Below are 12,483 nucleotides of genomic sequence, written 5' to 3' on the forward strand. Positions count from 1 at the left end.
AGTAAGAGATGGCGAGATTGAGAGTAACAAGGACGATGATAATTCGATCCTAATCAGCCGGTTGACGCGACTGCTTTGAGCCCGAGCCAAACAGCCCGTTGTGCCTGAAATCTGACGTGTAATTACACTTGCCACTCTGATAAACCTCCACTCCAAGATTTCAGACGCTGAACGCATCGGAGGCTCAGAGATTTCCGGACCGAATTGTTGATCATCTCAAACAGCATTACCAACATGGGGCGCGACAAGAAGATTGCGAACGCCGTCAAGCGTGGCCAGGTCTTCAACAAGACCCGCCGCGAGAAGGCTCAGGACAAGCTAAAGCGCCGCATGGAGCAGCGTAAGCTTGAGACGGCCGAGGGAGGCGACGAGATCCGGCGTGTGAGTGCAGCTGGCGAGATAGGACAGTCAACTGACGGGGCAGGAGCGTCTAGAGAAGAACATCCCCCGCACTATCGACAACACTCGCATCTACGACGGCACATCATATCTCACGGCGGACCCCGCGACTCTGCGTGCAGCCGAGGAGCGTGCCGCCGAGGCATCGCGCCTCGTCAACGCGCCCGCCGAGCCAATGGACGAGGACGAGGAAAGTGATGATGAGGATGAGGACGAGTCAAAGGCTGGTCCTTCCGGGTCCCAAGCTGAGGCAGCGGATGAGGACGGCGACGAGGACGACGACGACGACAAGGAGGCCGAAGAAGAGACCGAACAGAAGCAGAAGGAGCCGGAGCCGGTGCACTCAGCCCCACCTCGCATCCTAATTACCACGTCACCCGGTCCGTCCAAGCCGACATACCACTTCTGCGACGACCTGAAGAGCATCTTCCCAGGAGGGGAGTTCTTCAAGCGCCCCAAGGGGCGTGGGTTCGAGCTTGGCCGCGTTGCCCGCTGGAGCGCGAAGCGTGGATACAGCGCGGTGATCGTCATCAACGAGGACCACAAGAAGCCCAGTACGCTTGCAATGCATGGGCATAAACTGACAGCAGATGCGCTCACTCTCATCAATCTGCCAGCAGGCCCCACAGCGTATTTCAAGTTGAGCAGCGTCCAGCTCGGTTCTGAGATCCACGGGCACGGCCGTGCAACGGCACACAACCGTACGTCTGCTAAGATGCTGCCGACGTAGCTAAAGCTCAGCTGAACTCATCCTCAACGGCTTCACGACGCTCCTTGGTAACTCTGTTGGCGGGATGTGGGCGCAGCTTTTTCCGCCAATGCCGCAGTTCCGCGGGCGTCAAGTCGCGACATTGCACAACCAGCGCGACTTCCTGTTCTTCAGGCGACACCGGTGAGCTACTCATTCTCTTCTGTTGCTGATTGTAGCTACGCTTTCACCTCTCCAACATCCGCCAAGCTGCAGGAGATCGGGCCCCGTTTCACGCTTAAGCTGAGGTGGCTGCGGAAGGGCTTGCCGTCGGTGCGAGCGGGCGACGGCCGCATGCCAACCGGTGGCGACAAGTCTGCAGATGACGAATTTGTCATCGACGATGACGAGGAGACGGCCGAGCAGGAGCGCAAGGACGAAGAGGAGGCTGCCGCCGCCATGAACAATGGCGAGGCGACACCGAGTGGGCAACCGATCCCGGCGCTCGATGAGGAGCAGGAGTACGAATGGAAGTGGAAGCCCAAGATGGAGGTATCGAGGAGGACATTCTTCCTCTAGGTTCCGCGTCGCACTTCGAGACATGGATAGATTCAGGTGTAGGCATCGATTTCAGCATATGCATTGTAATACCACGGATTAGGAATGCAGTCAATTTAAGTGCCACAGTGACCAACTCGGCCTGGGTGACGCGGGAATTTGCGGAGATAGATTTTGAGGCGGAGTGGACTTTTGAGTTGGAGGGTGGTCGCTGGCATTGTTCACGAGCTAGGCGGCCAAAGACGTCCCATTGTCACCTCGCGTCGCCGTCCAGACCGAGCACACCCCATCTCAAAAGCGGAGCCCTTCCCACTCCGCGTTCATCGACCACCCCTCCGCGCTAGACGAAACAGCGCCGCCCACCATGGCCGAGTACGATCTTACCCAAGCAAGTATCGACGCGCGCGCCGCTATTGTCTCCGAACATGTGCTGACGTCCTTCCAGAAGCTCATCCCCCAGCTGGACCGCCATTTGGCGATTCCGCTGGTCAACTACCTCGCCGACTCGGAGATCTTCCCTGCCGCGCAGGTGACCAAGGCCCAGTGCGTGTTGAAATATAGCGTGACTGACAGCGCTCAGATATGACCTCGTCAAGGGCACCAACATGGTCGACTATGTCAAGCAGCTGTTTGACCAGGCCAAGAGCGAGGGCGTTGATGTCGAGGCCGAGAACTTTGACAAGCTCCGCGAGACGGCTACGGCCAAGTACAACGCGCTGCAGGCTGCCGCGCAGCCGATTATGCGCGTGATCGAGGACCCCGAGGCGGTGGCGAAGCTCAAGGGCGGTGTGGACAGGGAGAAGAACCTCGACCTTCTGCGGTCAGAGTACAACGTGGGTCGCAAGCGGGAGAGCGTGTGCTGACGGCAGATCTCGGTCGAGCAGATCAACGCGCTGTACCATTTCGGCCAGTACCAGTTCTCGCTTGGCGCGTACGCGGACGCCGCCAACCTCCTTTACCACTTCCTCATTTTCTCGCCCTCGGTCGAGCTGAACATGTCGGCGCACTGGGGAAAGCTCGCATCCAACATCCTTACCGGCGAGTGGGACGCTGCTCTTCAGGAGGTCAAGGACCTGCGTGATCTTATCGACAACCCGCACACCTCGGCGCAGGCCAAGCCCCTTACGCAGCTGCAGGCGCGCACCTGGCTTCTTCACTGGTCGCTCTTTGTTTTCTTCAACCTCGGCGAGGGCCAGGGCTGCCAGAGTCTCCTCGACATGTTCCTCTCGCCCGCTTACCTCAACACTATCCAGACCTCGTGCCCCCATCTCCTCCGGTATCTCGTCGCTGCGGCAATCGTCTCGCGCCGCGCCCCCAAGCCTGCCGGCACTCGTGCCAACCGCGATCACGTCAAGGATCTGGTTCGCATCGTTCAGATGGAGGAGTACCAGTACTCTGACCCCGTGACCGCTTTCCTTAAGGACCTCTTCGTCCACTTTGACTTTGACCGGGCCCAGAACCGCCTCAAGGTCGCCGAGCAGGTGGTTCGCTCCGACTTCTTCCTTTCTGGCTTTGCGGACGACTTTGTGGAGAACGCGCGCTGGCTCGTGTCTGAGATCTTCTGCCGCATTCACCAGCGCATCGACATCTCTGAGCTGTCCAAGACGCTCAACTTGTCCAACGAGGAGGGCGAGAAGTGGATTGTCAACCTCATCCGTGACTCGCGCATGGGCGTTGACGCCAAGATCGACCTTAAGAGCAACATGCTCCACATCAGCCGGCCGCTGACGACCCCAACCGCGACCCTCATCGAGACGACTCGCGGGCTGGCGTTCCGGTCTCAGGCGATCCAGTACGCGATGGCGAACACGTCGTCCGAGCCGCGCTCGGGCGAGCGTGGCGAGCGCGGCGGGCGCACCGGCGGCCGCGGGCGTGGTGGAAGGACGGGCGGCCAGTCGCGCCCCGGAGCATCTGAGAAGGCGCAGGAGGGCGAGGCTGCGGCCTAGGTGTGTTAGAGCGGCTGCATGTATGCATACATAGTTAGACCTCAGAGTTGGGAGTAGGCGTGGCGGAGGAGGACGGTGCTTCGAGAGTGGGGCAGCGGGGTCGACAGAGGCGGTGCGTGTGAACAGAGATATGGTTACAGATCGTGGGTGGCATGAGGCGGCCGACATTCCGATCCAGGCGACAGGCTTACTTCATCCCCAGCACACGGCCAGATGCGTCGCTGTTCCAAAAGCGTATGCACGATTTCGAGCAGCAGCAAGAGTCGCTGGGATAGGCTTCTCGAAGTCGGCGAGACTCCGAGCATCGCCTCGTCTGAAACTTTGGTGAGTGATCGACGGCACGTGGGGTGCAAGGGCCGAGGTGGTACGGTGGAGATCCACTGGTGCCTTAATGAGGTCACTGTTTGCCACCCAACGCCAAATCGGTCACGCCCCACATCTTCCGACCGCTCTGTCCATCCAACAACGCCCAGCAACGATAAATTCCATCACTCGCATCTCATTCTCGCTCTCATCCGTCTTCTCACACCCCCACTTTCATCCTCACCATGGCTACCTTTGCTGCCACTGCTGCGCGCGTAAGTCTGTTTCCTCACATCCTCGTCGCCGCTTCGCCACTAATCCCACCTCTTTCCCGTGCTCCCGGTCCACGGCCGCTGACGATATCAGAAGTACATTGCCGCCCACGCAAAGCACTATGAGCCGGCGGACCCGTACTACGAGGTTATTACGGACGAGCACGGTAACCAGAGGCGGCGCAAGCGCGACATCCCCGCGGGCTTGAGCAAGCGCGACGCGAGGGCGCTCCGCAAGATCCGCAAGCGCGCGCACTACCTTGACAAGGGTATCAATCTGTGCGGGTTCCGCGTAGGCTGGACCTTCTTCATCGGTGAGCTCACGCTGCTTGATCAGCCGACTTCATTGGCCTGCTGCTGACCGCAGGTATCATCCCGATGGTTGGTGACATTACGGATGCGACCCTCAACTACATCCTCGTCGTTAAGCCTGCGCGCAAGCTCGACCTCCCGGCTTCTGTCACCAGCCAGATGCTCTTCAACAACGCCGTATCGGCCGGCGTAGGCCTCGTTCCTCTCGTCGGCGACATCGCGCTCGCCGTGTGGAAGGCGAACTGGCGCAACGCCAACCTTCTCGAGGAGTTCCTCGCCCAGCGCGGCGCCGACAACCTCGCTCATGCGGCGCAGGGCGCACATAGCGTTGACGCTGAAGTCGTGCACGAAGCGTTGGCTCAGGACGCCGACGGCATTCTCGGTAACGTCGACCCTGTGCCCGCCCATCCCGTCGCTGGGAAGAAGAAGAAGCGCGGATGGAACCCGTTCGCGTCGCACGAGGACGCGGAGGCGGACGCTGCCGCCGCCGCTCACGCGCAGCAGGTTCAGGTTGCCACTGGCGTCGCGCCTCCGGTGACTGCCGCTTCTCCGCGCCGCTAGCCAGCATCGCACGTGATGAGTATCCGTAGACTGATTATCTGTAGACGACATGTATGTAGGAAGGCCTAAGATGTGGCTTGGACTGTGGCCGTGTTTGCTTGAAGATTGTACTGTTCATTGTCCATAATGCCTTCTCGTCAAACAAGCATTTCAGGCGCATACTCCTGACAGCCCTCGATTGGGATGAGGTTGGGATAATACAATCCATTACAGAGTGCAGGAAGGCACTGTGTGACCTGGCATGGGCAGGGCGTGGCGGGCATGGCTTACAATGTTGTACGAGTATACGTCGAAAGCCTTCGACCAGGCCCCTCGTCGGAATATCGAGGGACTGCCTTGGTACACGCACATACCCATGATTTTTGCAGTAGACAGTGCAAGGGAGCTGGCGCAAGCAATATGCAGCGACCATGTTCCTGTTCTCTCACTGCTCTTTATGCGCTCCCATCTCATAACTACACCTATGCGTTCACTCCTCAAGACGATCCGCAAGTACGGCTCGCGTTTTCGCCAGCCCATATGGCGTCCATGACCATCTTGAAGATGACAAGATCCTCGCACGCGTCCTCAGGGTTAGTCTTCACATGCTTGCCAGTGGTGATGGCGTCGTACAGCGCCTTATATTCGAGCGTGAACGCATCCTCGTACGTCGGGCGGATGGTTTCCTCGACGTGATCTCCATTACGCGTGTACTGCACGGTCGCCGTTATAGGGAGGCCTTTGACATACGGCCTAACGTCAGCCACCCTCCTCTTCCTCCTTCATAACTCAACTCACGTGTCATATGTAACCTTGGCCCGGCGGTCGTGGAGGTAAGCCTCGATGTGCGCATCGAACACGCGCACGTCGTCAATCCCGACCTCATAATACGCGACAAACCCATCGCTGCGTCAGCTCTGTCAGATGGGGACGCACTACTCGAACGTAGCCCAGATCCACTGGCAGTCGGCGCTGCGCGACGCACTAACCACGCGCCGAGGCATGCCAATGAGCTCCCGCATCGCGCTGATGTCGTGGACCGCCAGACTCGTCAAGAGGCCCCACGTTTCGGCGTCGCGCGCGCTGTGCTCGCCCAAAGCCTCGGCGAGCATGGCTGCATTCCGCGCCGCGCGGTCGTCGATAGCCACTTTTGGCGTATCTGAATCAGTGGAGGCGGAAAGGACACGTACCGTTGAATTTGCGCGGGTAGAAGCCGCTCTGCTCGACAAAGTACTGGTTTTTCCCTATGATGTCGCGCACGCGCACGTATGCGATCCTCTCAGCGCTGTGCACCATCTCCTTGACGCGCAAGAACGCTTTAGCGTACCGGCGCATAAAGCCGACAAAGCACACCTTCCCCGAATCCTTAGCCACGGCCGCAACCTGTTCCGCGCCCGAGGCGGTAAGGGCCAGAGGCTTCTCCACGAATACGTGCTTTCCGGCCCGGAGGGCGGCGATGGCCTGCTCGACGTGGTACTCGTTCGCGCTGGTGATCATGATCAGGTCGATGTCGTTATCGGTCAGCACAGGCTCAATGGCCGTGTAAGTGCGCTGCACATGGAACTTTTGCGCCGCATGCGCGAGCGCCTCGGGTGAGACGTCTACAAGCGCGAGGGTGTTGAAGTACGGCGAAAGGAGGAGCGTCGGGAGATGCACAGTGAGTGCGACCTCGCCGATGCCGACGAGCTAACATTAGCCGGGATATGATGAGCGAAGCCAGGCTCACCGCGACTCCGAGCGGCTTGCTCATGGTGAGTGAGGTGTTCTGGATACTTTCAGAAGACGAGAGCAAGGGCGGACGCGTGCCCCGCCCCGGGTTGACGTCACTATGACAAGCCGAGGTGGAGGTGGAGGTGGATCTTTTGTGATCTGCCGTACACCAGTGGGGTTATAAGACGCGGGAAGCCTCGTCTCTGTCCCCCACTACTCATCATGTCTGCTAAGAAGATTGTTATCTTTGGAGTCACCGGCGTGCAAGGCTCGTCCGTTGCGCGCGCGCTTCTCACCGACACGCACACCAAGTTCAAGGTCTGGGGAGTCACACGCAACCCCGCCTCGAGGTCCAGCCAGGGTGCGTTGATAATGGTGATTAAGCTGACGGCAGAACTGGACAAGCTGGGCGTACAGCTCGTCAAGGGCGACCTGGAGGACGCGCAGTCGTACGCCGATGCCCTCAAGGACGCGGACGGAGTTTTCCTCAATGTCAACTGTGAGTCATCAACGGACCAAGCTGATTCAGTCTGGGCCGCGTACAAAGGTAACAACGCGGAGGAGGCACGCGACACTGAGATCGCCCAGTCCAAGGCTGCTGTGGACGCATGCAAAGCTGCTGGCGTCAAGCTGATTGTGCACTCGGCGCTGGAAAGCTATGCTCCGACGCTCCCCATTCCACACTTTGACGCCAAGGCTGAGGGTGAGTATCCTGCTCAGGCAGCACTGACCTAGTTAGTCACCAAGTACATCAAGGAGCAGGGAGTGCCAGCCACGTTCCTCTACACTTCGTACTACTTCACCAATCTCAACAGCGCAAAGCTTGAGGAGAAGGGCGACGAGACCGTCCTCCAGCTTCCCCTCCCCGATGATACCCAGATTCCCGGCTTCAACCCCAATCAGATTGGATGGTTCGCGCGCGTCGCATTCGCGAACCCAGAAGAGTGGACTGGTGAGTGGCGCTGTCTACTCCCCTTCTCCTGTCATCATCTCGCCGTATCTTCTTCGGGATCTCGAGACCATGTCTCGTCTCCTCTTGCTCCTCGTCCCCGCTGACCGCAGGCAAGGACATGTACGCTTGTGGCGAGAATGTGCGTGTGTCCAAGATCGCTCGCGTGCTCTCCGAGCTCTCGGGGCGCAAGTACCGCACTATGGGCGTGTCCAAGGACGACTTCCTGGCTCTGGAGGGCAAGATGGACAAGGGTAAGAAACAATCGACGGAACGTGCCTAACAATTCAGAACTGTGGCTCAACTACCGCGCCTTCGTCGACGGACACATGAAGCGCGATCCCGCGAAGAGCCTCAAGATCGTTCCGGAGACGCAGGACTTCATGGCGTGGGCGAGCACGGACAAGGCGGCAATCGAGAAGTTTGGACTCTCGACGGAGTATTCGAAGAACCAGGCATAGGAGCAGTAGATCCAGACATGAAACATATGCATACGGAATGCACCAGGCTGCATGGCAGCTGGACAGAACCTGCGCATTTCGGCATTCGTGCGGTGTGCATGGGCCGGCCGGAGCCATGTCACCGATCGAAGCGCGGCTCCACGGGGTGGCCGGGATGGGGATGATTACTCTATCTCCTCTGTGTCTTAGCGGTACGCGGGGGAGGCGCAGGGGAGAGCGGGGAGGCGTCCAAGGAGCGATGCAGAATTATCGAGAGCGACGCATGCTTGCTGCCAAAAAGGTTTGGCTTGGCGGCTATCAGAGTGAGCGATCCGGCCCGGCTAAAGGGGGATTCGATAATCTCATGAGCAAGGATCGACGGACCCACTCTTGTCTCCACCGAGGCCCTCACCGAACACGCTTCTCATCTCATTTCTTTCCATCTCACCTTACTTCTCGCCATCGCTCTTTCATGCTCGAATAACATGAACGCAGCCTCCGTGCTCCCGCCCATCGCGATTGGCACTCCACTGGTCCAGCCCACGCCACCAGCCGAGCGCCCCTCCTCCGCCCCATTGTCATCCTCTCCCTCCTCTCCCTCCGATGGCCCAACAACGCCTTCGAGTCCTCAACCCTTCCGCCCCCCATCACGACCGTCAACAGCGGGTCCGTCTCCGCCGTCATCGCCGAAAGGTGCGGGCGGGAGAGGCCTCCCCGCACCTATCGGCATCCCTGCGCGCCGGCCGCGTGCCAATACTCATGCTCTGCTCAGCTCCTCGCCCACGCACACACCATTCATGGTCGGCAGCATGGACACGACAGCGCTCATGAATGAGCCACCGCGCAGCTTCCTCGGCTCGAGCCTGCCGACCCGCCCGCGCGTTGGGCGCTCTGTCTCAACTGGTCCGGCTCCACGCTCCACTGCGCCACCGAAACCTGCAGCGGCTCCCGCGCCCAAGCCACCAAACCCCGGCACGACGGTAGCAGCGAAGAGCACCCCGTCGTCGCCCAAGCTAAGCAAGGGGAAGACATCCGCCAGCGCGGACATCACGGACATTAACTTCCTCCTGGCTAACAACTCCTGCATCGCTGAGGCACTCGCAGGGGGCGACTTTGCAGCTGCCGGCATTTCGGTCCCGAAGCCCTCACCGAAACCCCGGCAAGCGAGCACGTCGAAGAAGACAGGGTGGCGCGCAAAGCTGTTCGACTTTGACCAGGTCCTCGGAGCCTTAGATCCCAGCCGCATCGCTGAGGCGAGCGCGCCAGAGCCTGTCAAGTGTGTCGTGTTCGGTGCCGAGACGGAGACGGGACTCGTCGTCTGCCGCGCCCTTCTCAAGGCGCAGGGTTACATCCTGACCGCGCTGACGGTGGACGAGTTGGACAGCCCGGCGCCGGCCGAACTGAGGAAGGCTGGTGCGCGCGTCGTCCAAGTCGACATGGACAACCCGGCGTCGTACCAAGCCGAGCTGAAGGGCGCCGCAGCAGTCTATCTCTCCTCCAACGTCATCACGCTCCACAGCATCTTGCAGCACCAGTCCGAGCCTGCGCGCACGGAAATTGCGCGCCGCGCCGACCGCTGCCAGCTCTCGAAGGCGGCGCACGCCTGTGCGCGCGCCAAGGTCGGGCACCTCGTCTTCCGCGTCAACGCGTGCGGACACGAGATCATCGAGAACAGCCTGGGCAAGAAGGAGGTCGTGAACTCGTCCACGCCCGAAGACCTGCGCCGCCTCGGCGTGCCCCACACGGTGCTGCACACGAGCGTGCCGTTCTCGCGCCTCATCGAGTGGCTCGAGGAGTCGGACACGGGTCTCGTCCTCAACTTCCCCGTGCCGGACGACTGCAGCGTGCCGTTCTTCGCGATCGAGCAGACGGGCGAGTACGTGCTCGCCGCACTGCGCAACCCGAAGAAGTGGGTCGGCAACGACATGCATGCGATCAGCGACCAGGCGACGCCCCTCGGCATGGCGGCGCGCTTGAGCAAGTTGGCCCGGCGGCCCGTGGATACGCGTCATGTGACGCGCGCCGAGTTCGACAGCCTCGAGAGCCACGAGCGCCTCACGCTGCGCTGGGACGCGTGGAACCAGCTCGTACGCAACGAGTATGACTTCCAGCACGAGAAGCGCGCCACCGCCGCAGACGTCACGTGCCAGTGGAAGCTCGGCGAGTGGATCGCGCAGAACAAGGAGATCCAGCAACGGTTGAAGCATTAGCGGGCGAATATCATAATGTGTACCATGTCGATGTATTGTTGCTTGTATACGAGGAATATACAGTGTGCATGGGCATGTGCATGTGTATGGTCTATCTAGATCTTGGACTCGGGAGACGCGAGGGTCGTCTTTGCGAGATCGTTGGCAACGGTGTCGGCGTCGGCGGATGTCGCGGGTGCCGCGGCGGCGGCGGCGGCGGAAGGGGGAAGGGGCAGTTCAGGCTGGTTAGCAGGCGCAGGTGCGGGAGGCAAGACAGCGACGTCGACAGGCTTGTGCGCGTCATGCGCGAACCCGTTCCCATTCCCGTTCGCCTCCTTCTCCGTCTGCCCGACCTTCTCACTCTCGCCCTTCTCGTGCTGCGCGAGCGCCCAAGCAATCCCGTTCCCGCTGGCCGGCACGAACTTGCGGCCCGCGCGGTCGACGCGCGTGCCGTCTGCCGCGAGGCAGCAGAAGTTGGTCACCGCAGGCCAGTAGACGTCCTTGTCGAACGTGTAGTTGTAGGCGCCACCGTACTCGCGGTCGAGCTGGTCGGCGTCGATGAGCTCGAGCAGCTTGGGGTTGAAGCGGATCTTGTCGCGCGTGATCGGGTCCATGAAGGGCTGGATGGCGGAGAAGAAGGCGTTGATCCACCACGGCATGTTGACGACGAGGCCGCGGCCAAGGCCTGAAAGTCAGCAGAGTCCCAACGGCATGCAGAGGAGGGGAACGAGCGCGATTCTCACGCGGCCACTCTTACAAATACTCACGCTCAACGTAGTGGTGCTGCAGGATGTTGAGGGCCTGCAGACCCGTGCTGACAGACGGCGTGTTGTTGCTCGTCGCCTGCTTGTAGTCCACAACGATGCAGACCTGCTCCTGCCCCTCAGGGCAGATATCGATCGCGCGTTCGCTGGAGTCAGCGGAGGTCAGGAAGCCGGGCAAGCGGCGTGGCCATCGCCTGTTCGGCGCGAGCCCGTCGGCCATCACTCACAGCACATAAATAAGATGCCTAATCTGGCGCGGAGACGTCTCGGTGTTCTCGTGCCGGGGGCGCATGTACACGATGGGGCGCGCATCCTTGTCAAAGCCCGAGATGACGCTGGCGTCAGCTGACTTCTGGCACTTCCGGCGCTGATCTCATCGACGCCCGCTGACACATGTGTGCGGGTGCGGGGTGAGAGGAGTGGGCAGCGAGCCAAGAAGCGCACGGACGATCCAAGCTTCCAAGCAGAGCACGGACGCTGGCGGGTTGGCGCTGCTGGCTAGCCAAGCCTGCCCGGGCGCCGCGGCGCGCTCGCTACGCTCGCTGCCGTAGCCCGTAGCCCGTAGCCCGCAGCTCGCGACTCGCAGGACTCACATCTTGCCCGTCTCAGCCTCGATCGCGACGTCTTCCGGCTCGATCAGCTCGGGGCGGAACTCGCGGCGCCATTCCATCGTCGCCTTGATGCGCTTCTTGCCGTGCTCGACGTTCCACTTGGCCGCGCGCATGAAGCGCGCGTGCGTCCCCACGTCCTCGAGGAACCGTTTCTCCCATACGTGGTACGGGTCGGATTCCGGCAGCAGCAGCGTGGCCGTGTACTGGTGTCAGCGGGATGTCTCCGGCGGGCCATGCCGAAGAAACACTGCGTCGCGCATCGCTTGACGCATATCGTCTACACTCGCCAACTCGCTCGCCTTTCTGCGTGCCCACCCGCTAGCTCGCCAGCTCGCTCTCGCCTGTCGCTGCTCACCTCCTTCAGCTCCTCGATCTTGCGCAGCTGCTCCTCGTCATAGTTCCACTTCTTGGTCACGGTGATGCCCTTGCGTGGGGTCAGGTAGATGTCTTTTGTGGGCGGCCCAATGTCCTTGTCGAGCGTGGCGCTCGACGACGACGCCGATGATCGCGAGAAAAGGCCCATGATACAGGTGTAGGGATACAGTCAGGAAATGAGGCGAAGCAAAAGCAAAAGCAAACGCAAAAGCAAAAGAGAGCAAGTGCATACGGGGCCCGGAGGGTGACTCGGCCACCGAGTGCGTGCCCGGCGGGCAAGATCGGCGTGGTGGGCCCTGGAGACAGGACTTGTGATGAGGTCTGATCTGAAGCGAGCCGAGGCCCGTAACTGCATGTGCTGCAGAAGAGAAGGCCGCCAAGCCCCAGAGGTGGGCCGAGGGGAGCCGGAGGCGGAGAGGAGGAAAAT

At 60.8% G+C, this 12,483-nt stretch overlaps 7 protein-coding genes across 7 annotated transcripts; 5 read left to right on the top strand and 2 right to left on the bottom strand.

Moving 5' to 3' along the window:
* Positions 1-234: 234 nt before the first annotated feature.
* COLE_02908 (uncharacterized protein) lies at positions 235-1,666 on the top strand (the record flags this gene model as incomplete). Its single annotated transcript, XM_018423344.2, has 5 exons — positions 235-381; positions 425-953; positions 990-1,100; positions 1,141-1,291; positions 1,327-1,666. The coding sequence occupies 5 exons, from the start codon at positions 235-237 to the stop codon at positions 1,664-1,666; spliced, it is 1,278 nt and encodes a 425-aa protein (XP_018278389.1).
* Positions 1,667-2,009: 343 nt separating this feature from the next.
* On the top strand, positions 2,010-3,591 carry COLE_02909 (uncharacterized protein; the record flags this gene model as incomplete). The annotated part of the gene is made up of 4 exons (XM_018425783.2): positions 2,010-2,033; positions 2,091-2,188; positions 2,226-2,478; positions 2,515-3,591. 4 exons carry the CDS (start codon positions 2,010-2,012, stop codon positions 3,589-3,591), a joined length of 1,452 nt encoding a protein of 483 aa, XP_018278390.1.
* A 548-nt stretch (positions 3,592-4,139) lies between these two features.
* COLE_02910 (uncharacterized protein) lies at positions 4,140-5,039 on the top strand (the record flags this gene model as incomplete). The annotated part of the gene is made up of 3 exons (XM_018423345.2): positions 4,140-4,169; positions 4,261-4,480; positions 4,534-5,039. The coding sequence occupies 3 exons, from the start codon at positions 4,140-4,142 to the stop codon at positions 5,037-5,039; spliced, it is 756 nt and encodes a 251-aa protein (XP_018278391.1).
* A 476-nt stretch (positions 5,040-5,515) lies between these two features.
* COLE_02911 (uncharacterized protein) lies at positions 5,516-6,768 on the bottom strand (the record flags this gene model as incomplete). Its single annotated transcript, XM_018425784.2, has 5 exons — positions 5,516-5,771; positions 5,817-5,924; positions 5,955-6,177; positions 6,209-6,704; positions 6,745-6,768. 5 exons carry the CDS (start codon positions 6,766-6,768, stop codon positions 5,516-5,518), a joined length of 1,107 nt encoding a protein of 368 aa, XP_018278392.1.
* A 182-nt stretch (positions 6,769-6,950) lies between these two features.
* COLE_02912 (uncharacterized protein) lies at positions 6,951-8,138 on the top strand (the record flags this gene model as incomplete). Its single annotated transcript, XM_018421397.1, has 6 exons — positions 6,951-7,089; positions 7,123-7,227; positions 7,258-7,431; positions 7,468-7,680; positions 7,791-7,931; positions 7,969-8,138. The coding sequence occupies 6 exons, from the start codon at positions 6,951-6,953 to the stop codon at positions 8,136-8,138; spliced, it is 942 nt and encodes a 313-aa protein (XP_018278393.1).
* A 464-nt stretch (positions 8,139-8,602) lies between these two features.
* COLE_02913 (uncharacterized protein) lies at positions 8,603-10,327 on the top strand (the record flags this gene model as incomplete). The annotated part of the gene is made up of 1 exon (XM_018423346.2): positions 8,603-10,327. The coding sequence occupies one exon, from the start codon at positions 8,603-8,605 to the stop codon at positions 10,325-10,327; it is 1,725 nt and encodes a 574-aa protein (XP_018278394.1).
* A 95-nt stretch (positions 10,328-10,422) lies between these two features.
* COLE_02914 (uncharacterized protein) lies at positions 10,423-12,204 on the bottom strand (the record flags this gene model as incomplete). Its single annotated transcript, XM_018423347.2, has 5 exons — positions 10,423-10,991; positions 11,074-11,216; positions 11,298-11,405; positions 11,664-11,884; positions 12,037-12,204. The coding sequence occupies 5 exons, from the start codon at positions 12,202-12,204 to the stop codon at positions 10,423-10,425; spliced, it is 1,209 nt and encodes a 402-aa protein (XP_018278395.1).
* Positions 12,205-12,483: the final 279 nt, after the last annotated feature.

Source organism: Cutaneotrichosporon oleaginosum, assembly GCF_008065305.1.
Source record: "Cutaneotrichosporon oleaginosum strain ATCC 20508 chromosome Unknown ATCC20508_contig02, whole genome shotgun sequence".
Lineage (NCBI taxonomy): Eukaryota > Fungi > Basidiomycota > Tremellomycetes > Trichosporonales > Trichosporonaceae > Cutaneotrichosporon > Cutaneotrichosporon oleaginosum.